The sequence below is a fragment of the Pseudopodoces humilis genome, chromosome 10 (assembly GCF_049639895.1).
Source record: "Pseudopodoces humilis isolate 2021_Gansu_Grassland_sample_001 chromosome 10, ASM4963989v1, whole genome shotgun sequence".
Classification (NCBI taxonomy): domain Eukaryota; kingdom Metazoa; phylum Chordata; class Aves; order Passeriformes; family Paridae; genus Pseudopodoces; species Pseudopodoces humilis.
In genome coordinates this window covers 6,338,665-6,353,688 of record NC_142209.1, presented here as the reverse complement: position 1 = coordinate 6,353,688, position 15,024 = coordinate 6,338,665, and the positions used below count along the sequence as shown (strand labels likewise).

The window sequence follows — 15,024 nt, the reverse complement described above, 5'->3', positions numbered from 1 at the left end:
GAAATGTTAGACACAAGGAATTTGCAGGAAACCAGGATAGAACACACTTCCCTTTCTGTCACTATTAACCTGATAAGTATCATCCCCCATATACTGAATTCCAGGGAGGGGGGGTCCAACAAACTGATTTACAAACCTGCTTCATGTCAAGTTCTGCCTTGGACACAGCCTGGAGATTTGTTGTGAAAGGATAATCTCTGAAGCAAAAGCAACAAAGCACATAATCCTATGAGCAACACAAGGCAGCTGCTGTGAACAGGAATCCCTCATCTGATAACCTCAACGAAAATTTAGCCCCAGAGCAAAAGATACCATTCGTATTGAAATTATGCTTGTACTACAGGAGATTCAGCCTAAGCTTCACAAAACACACATTTCTTATCAGACCAGTCATGTTATGCCATCTATCCCATCCCAAACATGGGTGTGGAGCAGCATCTCTCTGGGGATCCCCCTTGGGATGGTCTGGAGAAGGCACATCCCATCCCCCACTACCCAGTTCTTGCAGAGCAGCAAGAAAGGACCTGCTGGGAGCCACTGTCCTTGTTTCCCTGCACAAAATCAGCTGGAGCTGAGCTGTTCAGTACAAGCCACCCAGGGTATCTTGTATCAAACAAGTGCCTCAAATGCAGGACCCAAAATCTCAACCTCTGGACTATTTCCCATTGTTCCTGTGTGCTGGGTGTATCACCTGGGCATCTGGAGAAGGAGAGCTGGAAAGCCAAGAAAAAAAAAAAGGGAGACATGTTTCTTGACAGAGATCAGTTTATTTGGGACACACAGCTGGGCTGCACACCAGGAACAAAGGCTCCAAAATGTCTCTGCAGTCCCAGTGCTGATGGTGGGACTGCAGAGCTGGCTTTGCTGGAGCCCAGACCCAGGAATGTGCAGTGCTCTGACAATTCCCTGAGGTCCAGCACTGAGAGCAGAAGGATTTTCCAAATACATTGAAATAACCTCCAAGAGACTCATCAGCCCGAATTCTGACTCAGCAATCACTGACCCAGAAAGAAAGGAAAAAAATTTAGATTTTTTTAGATCAGCTAAAAGCTCTGACTCAAAAAGAAGGAACACTGAAATTCTTTGCAGTGAAGCACAAATCTGTCAGTTTTCTTCAGGCCAGGGACCACATTTGGACAAATCCACTGAGCTGGTGGTGACGAAGGCTTTGTCCAAAATGCTTCAGAGCTGTGAAAGACAGCAGCAGTGACTGAGAACAGAGCTCAGGGCATTTCCAGGACATCCATTTACCTGCTCAAGAGGGAGCCCCAGCACACCCCACTGGTGGCAATCACTGCTATTAAAGCCTCAAGCAGACCCAAATGTGACAGAAGAAAAGCCATCCTGCACTTTTCCACTCCTCCTCCTCCTGCTCTTCTTTTGCTTCTGGGTTTGCTCTGTGGCTGCCAAGTGCATCAGTTCTCAAATGGATGCCAAGGAACTGCTCCAAACAAATGTGCTGAGCAAGTCCTAGCCATGGCACAGACACACCACTTCCCACCAAGGCCTGAAGACTACCAGGAGCTGGACTGATCCTTCCAGACACATCACTTCTATCTGCACACTGCTGGGGATGGGAACACATCCATATTCTTTTGATGACCCGACCATCTCAAGTGATGCCCAGACTGCAGTGAGTCCAAATGGTGCCCAACAGAGCTTTGGTCTAAACGTTACTCCCCAAGTGCATTTTTGTCAGCAATAACCATGTCACCATTGCTCAGGAAGACCACTGAAGGAATAAAGTGCCTTGTCACCACAGCCTTCCCCGCTGCACCACAAGTCCAAGGCAAGGGTTGTACCCATGGTACTCCTTGGGCAGAGAGACTGCCACTCCCTTCTGGCAGAGGAAAGGCAGCTTCAGCCCCAATCCAGTAAAATACTTCAAAACGTCCATTTTTGACCCATTGGTTGTTTCAGAGGATGTTTAACAGGTGCTGGAGGAGATGATCCCTTGATCACTGAGAGGCTGCTGTGCTTGAGATGGGCAGTTATCCTGGTGGGCCTGGGAACACCTCATAGGAAATGGTCAGCTAAGAGCTTGCAGAAACCACACTGCTCTAGTGGAAGTGTCCCTGCTTGCTGCAGAGGTTGGACCAGGTGGCCTTTAAAGGTTCCTTCCAAACCAAACCACTCTCTGATTCTATGATTCCATGACTGGCAGTCAAGATCTGTCCAGGCCCCAGGCTCCTGCATCCAGAGGAGCCAAAGGCACAGAGCAGGTGGCTACTAACAGGAATGTATGGCCCACCCATGGACTAAGTAAGTTGTGGGTTCAATCCCTGCATAAGCCATTCACTTAGAAGTTGGACTCAATGATTCTTGTGGGTCCCTCCCAATTCTGTGATTTCTGAGAAGTTTAAATGATTGAAAGTGTAAATTAACTAACTTGAAGAAGATGAGAACTCTAATATGTGCCTCCAAGTCCAGCTAATTCCTGAGGAATCCCATCTCCCACCTCTGCAGTTTCAAAATACAACTGTCAGCTTTTGTACATTTCCACAGAACACTGTGAGTGCTTCTAAACGGGTGAGTGAATCTAAGGTAAATTAAAAAGCAGCCTGATGATCTTTTCCTGCTGCCTGCACCCAAAGCAGAAGGTGCAGAGTTTTGCTCATCTCTCCCCTTGCTGCTCCCCTCCTGATGCTCCTCCAGGGGACGCATCACAGCTCATTATATCCTTTTATGAAATTAAAAGAGAAAGAAAAAAATGCAGGAAAAAGGCCTTTTCCCTATTGTTTGGGTGACAGGCCAATAAATAACACCACCTGGCTCAATGGCCCTGTGATAAATGAACTTGTAAAAATTCGTAGAAATCTAAATAAATATATTTGTAGCAATAATAATATAAAATATAAAGTGCAGTGTGGCCCACAAGTCCTTCCCAGATCTAGTCGCGAATTCCCACTCAAGAGATAACGACCCTAGCCGGCGCCCATCAACGGAAAAGAATGAACAGGACATGGACCATCAGGCTGACAGGGACAGGCTCGGTGCCCATCAACGGAAAAGAATGAACAGGACATGAACCATCAGGCTGACAGGGAGAGGCTCCGACGAGATACCCATCACCGGACCTGAACACCCCGCCTTGCAGGCCACCGTTGGGGAAGCAATCAGGCAGACAAAGGGAAAAAGTCCAGCCGAGATATCCATCAGCTCCAACCCGGATCCAACCATCCCATCCAGATGGCCTGAACCAAAATGAAATCAAGGAACACCCAGAACTTCTTTACATATGAGGAGACTCTGTCCGGACGTCTATTTGACTCTATTCTCCAACGCCAGGAAATCAATTCATCCAACAATCAAGGACCCTTGGTGAATGGTGCCTGCCTGGAATTTGGCCTCAAGGCACAAAATCCCTATAAAAACCCCAGACAGTCTACCCTCCTTCGTGGCTTTGGGAACACCTATACCTTTGGGTATAGACCCCTGTCCACCCAGCGCTGCGCTGTTTATTTTATTGTGGTTTTTCCTCATTGTTTATTTTTATTATAAAAATTGTTTTATAATAAATTGTTTTTTATTTAACCCAAATTTGCCTTTGCATTTATAACAGCCCCTTATGCTGGAGGACTGGGCCAGGCAGAGGTGGAACAGAAGGGACAGGAGGACAAGGATGGAGGGGAAGCAGGGGAGGGAGAGGAGAGGGAAGAGGCAGGGGAGAGAGAGAAGTAAGGGAGATGAATAGGTGGGAGGGGAGGAAAAGGAGGCAGGAGAAACAGAGGAGAGGGAGGAGGCAGAGGAGGGAAAGGGCCAGGAGCAGCCCTTTCTCCTGCGGGCTGGGGACACAGTAGCCCCTTTGAGGGGCCCGGCTGGGCAGCCCCCGCCCCGCGCTGGGAACCCTTTTCATCAGGCTGGTTTTGTTTACAGTGCCCTCAGAAAGGACGGGAAGAAAATACCGGGAGGCGGCACTAAATCATTGTATACTGTGCTAATTTTTGTCCGTTTCTCATTTTGTTAGGGAAAAATCAATGGAGTCATTAAGAGCAATCCACTTTGCTAATGAGTTTCAGCCTAATCACTGTCCCCTCGCATACGCTGGTTGGCAGCCCATTCCCAAGGGCACTCCCTCCATCCCATACAAGGAGCTGCTTTGTGTCCACTCCCCGCTTCCAGGCCCAGCGTTACTAACGAGGGATGCAGGGAGCTGCTGCCAGGCATCCTTCCCACGGGCTGGGTATACTCCCACCAGCTCCCGGGGGCCAGGTGAGTGGACTGGTGGAGAAATCTCTGCACACCCACTCCAACACCAGCGCTGGTGCTCAAGAGCAAACCGACCCACAGTGACATCCCCCATGGGTGGTAATACCGTGTCCCGGGCTCGGGTACTCATCAGAGCTCACAGCAACACATCTTCACATTTTTTAATCTCATTTTTGTCTGTGAGCTTGTTTGTATTGTGATTATTTTTTACAAACCACTGTAGCCATGGAGGAGACAGTTTATGATGATGGGACCAGTGATGGTTTTCCTCCGGTACAGCTGCCCAGGATCGTTTTGCCATGGTCCCTTTTGAACCACAAAGCCAGAGGTGCTTCCCTTGTGTGGTTACAATCTTCAAATATAATCCCAGGAATTGCTTGTTCCATTACCCCTCAGCCTTTTTCCTACAGGGAGACAGTTGCCTAAACACTCTGCCACAGCCTCCAGTAATAACATACACTTCAAGGAGATGATTCCTCCAGATCATTGTACTGCTCCATGTAGGATTCAGAGACAGCAGTTGTTTTTCCAACCATTTTCCAGGACAGCCATCATCAAGATGTTTTTGCTAGCAAGCACTAAGTGGATACATTTTGCACAGTCAATACTTCGTATGTTACAGCTTTTGATTTTTATTTCTATTTATTTCATGCAAGCCCTGGTGGGATAGGGCCCCTTCAATACAATGGACTTGAGCTCACAGGGCTGTGCCCAGGATCAACTCTGCTCTGAGCCACCCCATGCAATTCATGGAATCCCAGAAGGGTTTGGGACCTTAAAGCTCATCCCAGTCTCACCCCGTACCATGGGCAAGGACACCTTCCACTATCCCAGGGTGCTCCAAGCCCTGTCCAAGCTGGCCTTAGACACTTCCAGGGATGGAGCAGCCACAACTTCTCTGGGCACCCTGTGCCAGGGCCTCCCCACCTTCAAAGGTTAAGAATCTCTTCCCAATATCTCATCCAACCCTGCCCTCTGGCAGTGGGAAGCCATTCCCCCTTGTCAAACAGTACTCCAGGCCCTTGGGACAAGTCCCTCTCCAGTCTATGTCCTTCCTGTGCTGCCATTTCTTTTCAGGGGGTAACATGGAATTTGCATGGAGGCCTGTGAAATCAGAGTCCAAATAAATTTGAGATGTAGAAAGAGGTGAAAAACAACCAAAGGCTGGAGAAACTTTAGGAGACAGGTTAATTCTTCACTGTGTGTTTCGCAGCCAATATTTTTGAATCCAAATGCAACATCTGACTACATTAGTCCTTGATCTATGAGACTGGAGAGAACCCAGGCCATTAATTTACTTGCCTGAATAGCAACACAAATGGCCTGATACCAGGACATGTTTCTGGCTTCTTAATCAGAACTGATAGTTCAAAACTAGATTAATCCCACCATAGGAGTGCAGTGATTGTCCCAGTCCTGGCTGCAGCCAGTGGACACCATTTCTCCCCTGCTGGGCACAGCACACTGCAGATTTATCCAGCAGCAGCAGTTTCCTTTAGGGTGACTGTTCAATCATTCTCTACTTCCTTCTCTGGTTTCCAAGAGAAACCAGAAATATGTTACACATATTTCTGTGTATTTCTGCCTTCATCTCTCAGGTCAAGCAAATCACTTGTACTCCTGACCCACAACGTTCTAATTTACTCCAGGCAACCCTCTCCTCAAGCTTAATTGCTGTTATTACCTGTTGCTCATCCTCCACTGGAATATATTTCTGTGATTTCAGGCTAATTTTCAATAAATGATGATAAGACTGACAGCAGATGAGCTGTCTCCTTCCCGCTGCCTGTCTCTGTTCCATTTCCCCCTCCCTGAACTCTAGAGCACATGTGCTTTATGTGTCCCAAAGCAAAGCCCGTGACTCTACTCACAATAACCTTAGTGAGTGGGAAGCCCCAAGAAGACTCGCTGCAGCTGCTGCAGATGTTGGGAACATTTCTACCACCACTCAGAGTCTCATGCTGCCCACAGGTTCTTGGTCTTCCCCTTTGCTCTCCTCTCCATGGTCTGTCACAGGTCAGAAAGTGTTTGGACAACACTTTCAGGCATGTGGTAGGATTCCTGGGGCTGTCCTGTGACTCCGTGGTCCTTGTGGGTCTCTGCCAGCTCAGGATATTCTAACTACAGCTACAGTAGTACAGTAACTACAGCTTCTTGTGCTGTCGACTGCTCAGTTCTCTCCAGCTGCTCCTAGTCTCCTGTCTAACCTGTAACTCTGGCTTCTCATCAGGTCTTAGGAGTATTTTTACCTCCAATTCTGGTGTTTCTGAAAGGACTGGGTTGACTCCAGCAGAACCAATATCTAAGCCTACATTTGAGGCTGACTTTTACATTCTCAGTCAACCCCAGCCCTCATCCCAGTATTTCTTCCTTCCAGCAAACCTTTTGAATGGCATTACCACCATCACAGGCAGTTCTGTACCTGCCAGTTCAGCTCCAGCTCCTGAAGCAGGGACAGACTCACTCAGAGACAGAGCAGATGTCCCTCTCTGAACGACACAAAGTGTTTTGACACTGAATTTTGGTAGACAGAAGCTCCATGCTTCATGACATTCTGTTTTTTACCTTTGGGTGACATTTGCAGGAAGCAGTACAGCTTTGTAGGGGCAGCCAGGAATGTGCTACTGGGAGCGGGACTTTCAGAAAAACTCTCCAGACTGTTTCAATAAGGCTTTTTTTAACTTCCAGGACTCATAAATGCTTCCTGTTTGCAGCTGACGAAACACCAGTCGTGTTCTTTCCATCTCACACTTTGGCTGCAGGAGTTTTATTTCAGCTACCCTCCCTGTCAATGGAATGGCTGTGCCAGGTCCAAGCACACATGTATTGCTCCTGCCTAATGCTCACATGTCAGAGTTGCTGTTAGTCACTTGGATTTGGTGACGCAGCACCCCTCAGGATCTCAGTGGACCTGAGGGTGTTTTGCTCCTGACTGGAGTTTTGGCAGCACAGCCCAAGGAGCAGCATCTCCATCACAAATCAAACAGCCACAGTAACCATGGGAACACCACAACATTTGGGACCTCACCAGCCACAGGCAACACCCTCCCATACCTCTGCAGACTTTTTCAGCTGCCACTGGTGAGCTGCTCATGATACAATTCTTCTAAATGTTCAACTGCTGTCCTCCATCTCCCTGAAGAAAGGACTTAAAATGCTCTTTACAGATCAGACAAAAAACTTTAGATTTTCCAATCTTTTTGGCATTTGTGACAACACCTGGAAAAAAAATGTGTTGCGAGCAAAGATGAATTAAAACCAGCAAAACATCTCTTATGGAGACTATTTCCTCAGGCACAGGAGGTCCCCAGGGAACACAAATCCCACATTCAGCTGTGCCTTAACTCTTGCCAATCCCATCAGCTGTCAGCAACTTGGTCTCTTTGACAGATAAACTGTGGATTTCCTCTGAACGACAATCTCCTGATCCCGAAGATAAATTATCCCCAAGATAAGTTAGTGCTGGAGATCAGCTGGGAACATCTCAAAGCAGATCCAAACAGCTCCAAACACAGGAGACAGGGTCAGCTGCACCTCAGCGTGGCAGCTGGGGAATGAGGGTGTTAGTGTCCTGCCACAGACCTCAGGAACAAAAATTAACCAAAATTCATAATTAGAATACAGCCTGATGGCATTGTCTGGTCTGCAGATAAGATACATCTTTGGAAAGTCCATTTCACTGGAGATTCTGTGCTCAACATTATGGAAGGTGATGATGTTCAGGAAAAGTATCTGAATATTCATAGGGTGAATGCATTTATTCAAAGGAGACATAGCTGGTATTTTGGATATAGTAGAAATTCTACTTTTAAATTATTTAGGTTACATAAAATCATACCCCTGTGAAATACTGGGTACAGAAATATTCTTCTCAGGAATCTATGAACTCCTCACTTTTACTATTCCCCTTTATGTGTTCTTCTGTTTTCATAATTTTTAAGAGGAAAGTAACAAGTGTGTTGCTTGGGACAAATATGAGATATGCCCACAGTAGCACTCTGACTCTCCTAGGACCAGGAGTGCTGGCAAAACCAGCAGAAGTTCAGAGCCACGCAAGTAAAAATTTCCCTTCTGCAACCAAACATGAGAATAGAATAGAATAGAATAGAATAGAATAGAATAGAATAGAATAGAATAGAATAGAATAGAATAGAATAGAATAGAATAGAATCAGACTAGACTAGAAATATTTCGGTTGGAGGGGATCTACAATCATCAACTGCCTGAGCACTTCAGGGCTGATCAGAAATTACAGTGTGCTGTAAAGGGCATTGTCCAAATGTCTCCCAAACACTGACAGGCCTGGGGCATCCACCAGCTCTCTGGGAAGCCTTTTCCAGTATCTGACTTCCCTTTCCATAAAGGAATGCTTCTTTATAACCAGTCTGAAACTGGGAGTACAAATTAGTGTACTGCTACTGAGGAAGCAAATATTAAGTTTTAAACAAGATGCACAAATCCAAAATAGGCAGTGTAAAGAGTAAATTGGTGTGTGAACATCAGCCTCCCCATCTCCCTCAGCTACTCCCAGTATGAGCTCTTTCACTGCTGTCTCACAAAGAAGCAAAGGATGTCATTTAAAAGGTTTCTGAGGCACACAAAAGCTGCTCTTAGGACAGCTAAGATAGGCAAAGAATTATTCATTCTCTTCTTCAAAACATCTCCAGCACCATTATTTCACTGGCACAGCCCTGGGGCAGGGTTATCCATACTTCCAGCCACACCATCCCTTGGACCCAGTGGCTATTTCAAGGAGATTTAGCAAGAAATTCCTGGGGTATCCCAGCTACTACCAGCATTAAGATTCCAGTTGTCTCCCATAGAGATGAGATGAAAAATCAAATCAGCAATGACATAAAATCCCACTTTGCTCTTCACCTTTACTCAGCATGTCTATCCTAAACATCTGAGTGAGCCTGCCATTAATCCCAAACCGGTAACATTCCCACAAAACAAAGGATTCTCTTAGTACCTCCTGCAAACTCTTTATCTTCCTGGTCTTCTTTGCACTTGAACTATCTAACCAAGAAGCTGGAAGGGAAATCTTGGGCCAGAGCCCTCCAAATCAAGGAAAACATGGAGAGCTGCAGCAGGCAGGTCCTTCCCCTGGAGCCGGGAAAGCTGTGTCTGCCCCTGAGGGAGGACTGGGTGTTCACATTACTGTGTCTTACCTTTTCAATCTTCTCATCAAGCATTCTGAAGAATTCTTGTTGGCTTTCGGAGATGTGCATGCTGGAAGGCAAAGGTATCAATAGTATCAATACCAAAAAGATTTCTTCCATTATAAAACAGCCCAGGGTTGCTGAGGAGCCCAGCTGTCAGCTTCCACCCACTGTGAAAAATAAATCACTTTACTCTTTCATCTACAATGTCAATTTTTAATCTTTTTTCCTCCCCCTAATTTTTGTTTGCCCACAAAAAATTACTGCATTTAGTTCTGTGTACATATGCAACACTTGGGATGGTAACTGGGATCCACAAGCATCCAAAGGACACTATTCCCTTTTCCAGGCTGACTCCAGGAAGTTAATAGCCCAGTACCTCTCCCTTTGAGAGACAGAGCCCCCTCTCTGTCATGACACGTGGTTTTCCAGGATTGCCAGCCTCAGCACCACAGAATGAGACACCTACAACGTGAGGTTAAAGACTCTGTCCTCTTGTCCTGCCACTCATTATGGGGGAGAATGACAACTGCTACAACCTTCTGTCAGGGAGTTGTGCAGAGCCTGAGCCTCCCAGAGGCTCCTTTTCTCCAGGCTGAGCCCTCCCAGCCACTCCCTCAGCCACTCCTGGTGCTCCAGACCCTTCACTTCTACTAATTCTGCAGCACCAAGAGGCTCAGTGATAAGATTTTGCATTAATAAAGAGGCCTGGAAAATACTCTTTTTTCATTGTCTATAAAACACTAGACCCACGGGTCCTTCCCCATGGGGAACTTGAAAGCTAAAAGCACAGAAAGGATGAGGAGACAAGGGTGAGGATGGATGGCAGGTGGTATTTGGGATGTTTATTTATGTCAGGGGATGGTGAGAACCTCCTTCCTGCACGAGTAACACATCTCCAGGAAGGTGAGGCTGGAGCATCCTCTGGACCCGCAGCAGGGCTCACAGGGAAAAGTGCCAGGGACTCCACGTACAACACAAAAAGATGCAAAAAAGGGAGGACGGGGACTGGTGCCAGTGGCAACAATGATGCCAAACGGTCAGAAGGACACACAGCTCTTGGAGATTTTTCCCAGCACAGAAAGCTGGCTCGGCTTGCTGAATTCCCACCCATCCCCTCTTCCTCGGGGTGATCCTTTCAGCTGTAATGAGTTAATGCTCTCCCTAAGTGCCCGACAATGGGCTGCACTTCCCCACAAAGCCCAGCATTGAGCCCTCCCTGCTATCGGCTGAACATATACAAAGATCTGCTTATGTAGACATAAATGAAGCTCAGTTCACAAGAGGAGGGCCCAGAAATGGCATTAAAACCTAAAGCTGGTGATTCAGGAGCACGAACAATTCACCCTTCAGTGGTTGAGCGAGTTCTCGTCCCCAGCTGTCTGCCTGTTCCTCATGTTCCCACCTCCACCTCAGATGGGAAAGAGATGCTTTTTTGGGACAGCCAACCCCATCACCTGCGTATTCAGGTGCCTTGGAGGGGGATTTTAGAGCAGTGCAGCCCCTTCTGAGTAGGCAAGTGCTTGAAAAATAGCCTTGCCTTTACAACATCATAAATCCAGTTTCTAATAAAATAAGAATACTGTAGTGACTCATCCCAACCATAGTAAGAAAACTAGAAGAAGGCAGGGATAAAATAGTATTGTGTAGTCATATCCACGAAAATTGCCACAGCATAATCCTACAGATCTGGTCTAGTGGAAGGTGTCCTTGCCCATGGAAGGGAGGTTGGGTTAGCTGATTTTTCATGTGCCAGCCCAAACCATTCTGAGAGTCTGCAATTTGGCAGGGTAAAACTGGTCTGAAATAGCCATCTTCATTTTATGCTTTTAGGCTGCTGTCAGTCCCTGAGTTATGAACTTGTCCCAGGGTACTTGGTGGATGTGTTTGATAATTCAAGGTGTCAGTGGGGTGAGTTTGATGATGAACAGACAGAGCAAGTGCCAGTGAAGTCGGGGCAAGGTGCAGGGGGAAGCTCTGAAGGTGTGCCAGGTACCAGGACTGGGTGTAAAGAGGAAGAACCAACCCTTCTCCCTCAGCCAAAGACCCCCATAAGGCTACTGCTGGCTCCCTACATCCCCTGGTTTTAGAGTCCAGGGCTCTGGATGGAAATATTTAAAACCTCCTGCAGGGGGTTTACACCCTTTGCACAATCTTACTTTACAGCTGACATCAAAATATTGTAAAAGAATTGATAATTTGGTACTCAGTCCATGTTTTGTTTAGAAGTAACATCCATTGTATTAGAACTAACAGAACAGTACTGTAAGATGCATCTAATGATCTATCAATTTCTGCTCCTCCAGCTGAGTGGACCTTTTCCACCCTATGCCACCCAGCTCTGAAGTCAGAATTGTCATAGTTTTTAGACAATAAACCTTAAAAGAAAAATAAAAATTGCACATGGTAACAGCTGTTTGCTGACTTGGCAATTAGCAACTCAAACACATGTAGCCACTTTATAAACAGAAATGCACTGATAGGTTGTGCAAACAGTGGAGCCTTGGGCAAACGCTGGAGGATTTACCCAATAACCTTATGTTACATACTGCACCTCTCTGGCAAGTTTCCTTATTTTTGCAGGTCTGTGACAGAAATATTTATCTCTGTCAATGCAATGTAAAAAATAGGCTTTTTGGTCAGTTCTGATTTCTGTAGGGACTTTTCAAATTAGAGTTTTATGAAGAAATGGAAGTCCTGGCTCCATGTAATTCCTCTGCTGTGGGTACCAAAAGATGACCCACCAAAAGGACAGCCCTTTTTTATTCCAGAGTAATTAGCCTCATGTTAAATACATCTCTGACCCTGCTGGGAAGGACTGAGCCACAATAATGAAGTACAGCCTTGCTGAAGAGTGCTTCTACCTCCACCTCCCTACCATGAATTTCTTTGCAATTACATCCAAAGCACTCAGCTTTATCCCTTTGAAAAGAGGCTGAATTACATTGTCAGCTCATTAGGAAATAATGAAAGTTTCCAGACTTAAAATCGTGTTCAAGGCACTTGATAGGCAGCAAGTTTAAGTAGTAAGTGCCCTGAGGGCAGGGCACAAGGAACAGCATTTCCACTGGTGCTCAAAATCCGAACCACAAACCTTTATCACTTGTTCTTCACAAACCTGGTATGTGGCTCTGTGTAATCTGTTATTTTTCAGCCAATTAGTGATTACAATTTAACACTGAGTTAGATAAGAAATGAGTTACTAGTATCAATAACCAGCTCTTCCACAAGAGGCAAATACTTCAGGCAGAGCATGGGCATAGAACTGTGAATCAAGCAGGGAAGAACTCACAGCTACAGAACAACCTTTATTTTAACAACCTGACCAGTCCCAGGTAGAACAGCTACTAATCTAAAGCAGGAGCTAGCAAAAACTTCCCTGGGACTCACCCAGTTGTATTTAGGAACAATAGTAAATATACAGAAGTTTGTTGTGTAAGTTGTATAGAAAGCTGAGAAATAGCACAAGGCTCTGTTAGGCACAATAGGATGCATCTCACCTTTTTTAAAGACCTGGATCTTTGCTATGCAAAGGAGAGGATGCTTCCCAGTCCTGGGACACAGGTGATCCTACCTCTAGTACATAACTTAGCATGACTAGAGTCATCATTTGGTCTTTGCTAGGCAGTAATTGTGAACCTCACAGACACTGCTTGTGTTTATTTGTATTATGATTAAAACAACAGAAATCGAACTTACTTTGCTCTGGGCTGATGTACTAATCCTGGGATCTCTTTATTAGATTTAAGTCTTGTGTTTGAACTGGCACTTTTTTCCTGAAACACACAAAAAGCACACAACAGAGATAGCATCAGTATTTATTAAACCCACAAAGGGTGACAGATATTTGTCATCAGGGTGTCAAACTTGGCTGGGTCTGGGCTCTTCTGCTTGCACAATGAAAAGAGAAAAGCTCAACAAAAATGAAATTAAAGGTAACACAAGAGATGAAATTACCTCAGGTGAGCAATTTTTTAATGCCCTGGGCTCAGTGGCATGTGGAATTGCTTCTGGGTCACTGGATGAAATCCAGGGATCAAACTCCGTGCTGGCCAGTAACTCTCCATCAGTCCATGGAAAATGGGGGGTGCTCATAGAAATCAGTAACAACACCGGCCTCCACCTTCACTAGTGCAAGACAAAGCATTGGGAAGGCAGTCCCAGAGTCACCCAGCATCCACAGGATGGCTCAGAACAGAGTGGGAAACAGCAGCATCAAGGAACTGTCTGCAGGAGGAAGCATGTGTCACATGTGCCAGTGAAGAGCAGCAACGGCAGACATGATGTGCTCAGCCATAAAATTGGGCACAAGGGGGCCAAGGAAGCAAATCAGCTCTGGAGATCCCCAAAATAAGGATGTTGGGCTGTTGGAGAGAGTCCAGAGAAGGCCACAGAGATGCTCCAAGGGCTGGAGCCCCTCTGCTCTGGAGCCAGCCTGGGAGAACTGGGAGTGTTCACCTGGAGAAGGCTCTAGGAAGACCTCAGCACCCCCTTCAGTGCCTAAAGGGGCTCCAAGAGGGCTGGAGAGGGACTTGGGACAAGGGCCTGCAGGGAACAGACATGGGGGAATGGCTGCTGCCAGAGGACAGAGTTAGATGGGATACTGGGAAGGAATTGTCCTCTGTGAGGGTGGGAAGGCCCTGGCACAGGCTGCCCAAAGAAGCTGTGGCTGCCCCATCGCTGGAAGCGTTCAAGGCCAGGTTGGACAGAGCTTGGAGCAACTGGGAAAGAGAGAGTTGAAAGCCAGCACTGCTTGGTAATATCTCCTCATCATGAACTTCTGTAACCCAAACTTAGAGCACACATATATCTATTATGTCCAAAATCCTTCAGAGGGATAAAGCCCCTTCCAGATCTTCCCAATGCCATGTGTTAGGGAAAGCTGCTGATGCAGATGGGAGAGGTCTGAGTCAAATCTTAGAGCTCACCCGGTCCACAAATCCCTTTGTATTTCTTAGGCATGTCACACCCATGACAATTTAAGAAACATAAACCCAAGAATCAGTACTTTTGTGGGTAATTTTGGTGGTTTTATTTAGTCTTATTTAGTCTATGAATAACACAACAAGATTTTGAAAAGGGCTACTAAATCACTGAATAAAAGAAAAAAAAAAGGCTGTCTAGCAGGTAATATTTTCATGAATAATTCTACACGGGCTGTAAACATCAACTGCCTCAGCATATTTAACACTGTTTAATGCATATCTTCTAATCCTCCTAACCAAGGAACAGTGCCTTGCATGAAAATAGCAGTGAGAGAGAAACAAGCCTTTCTTCTAAGATATAACAAGGGTGTCTGTATTTGCTACACCCCACCAGCCACTGCCTCCTCAGGATCCCGTGAAATCACGTTAGAGCAGCAGAACAAAAGGTAAAATCACTTTTTTCAAAGCATCTTCTAATTTTAACAGTGCTAGGAGGGTGTGACAGGTAGGTACATGTTGTGTGTGATGAACACATGTGTACACAGACACACAACCCATAAGCTCATGCCTGACTCACATGTCTGTCAAAGCAAAACAAAATGAGAGGGATGGGTCTCATGGAGTAGACAACAAAGCCATAAATCAGCTAAACCCCAGCCTCCTGCACCAGGGGAGCCTTTATCCTCAGATCTACTCCATGGGACAGGAAGGGGAAGGGAAGACTGATC

The 15,024-nt window shown here is 46.1% G+C and overlaps 1 protein-coding gene across 3 annotated transcripts in view; it reads right to left on the bottom strand.

Moving 5' to 3' along the window:
• C10H1orf21 (chromosome 10 C1orf21 homolog) overlaps nucleotides 1-15,024 on the bottom strand; it is a 109,084-nt gene that overhangs the window by 5,312 nt on the left and 88,748 nt on the right. For 2 of the 3 annotated variants that reach the window (XM_014260016.2, XM_014260015.2), the window contains exons 4-5: nucleotides 13,071-13,147; nucleotides 9,381-9,441 (exon numbers count right to left, since the gene is read on the bottom strand). In XM_014260016.2, coding sequence (XP_014115491.1) covers nucleotides 9,381-9,441; nucleotides 13,071-13,147 — 138 coding nt within the window. Of the gene's footprint in view, nucleotides 1-9,380; nucleotides 9,442-13,070; nucleotides 13,148-15,024 lie in introns of those variants that run through there. The other variant, XM_088060717.1, reaches the window with a different exon arrangement.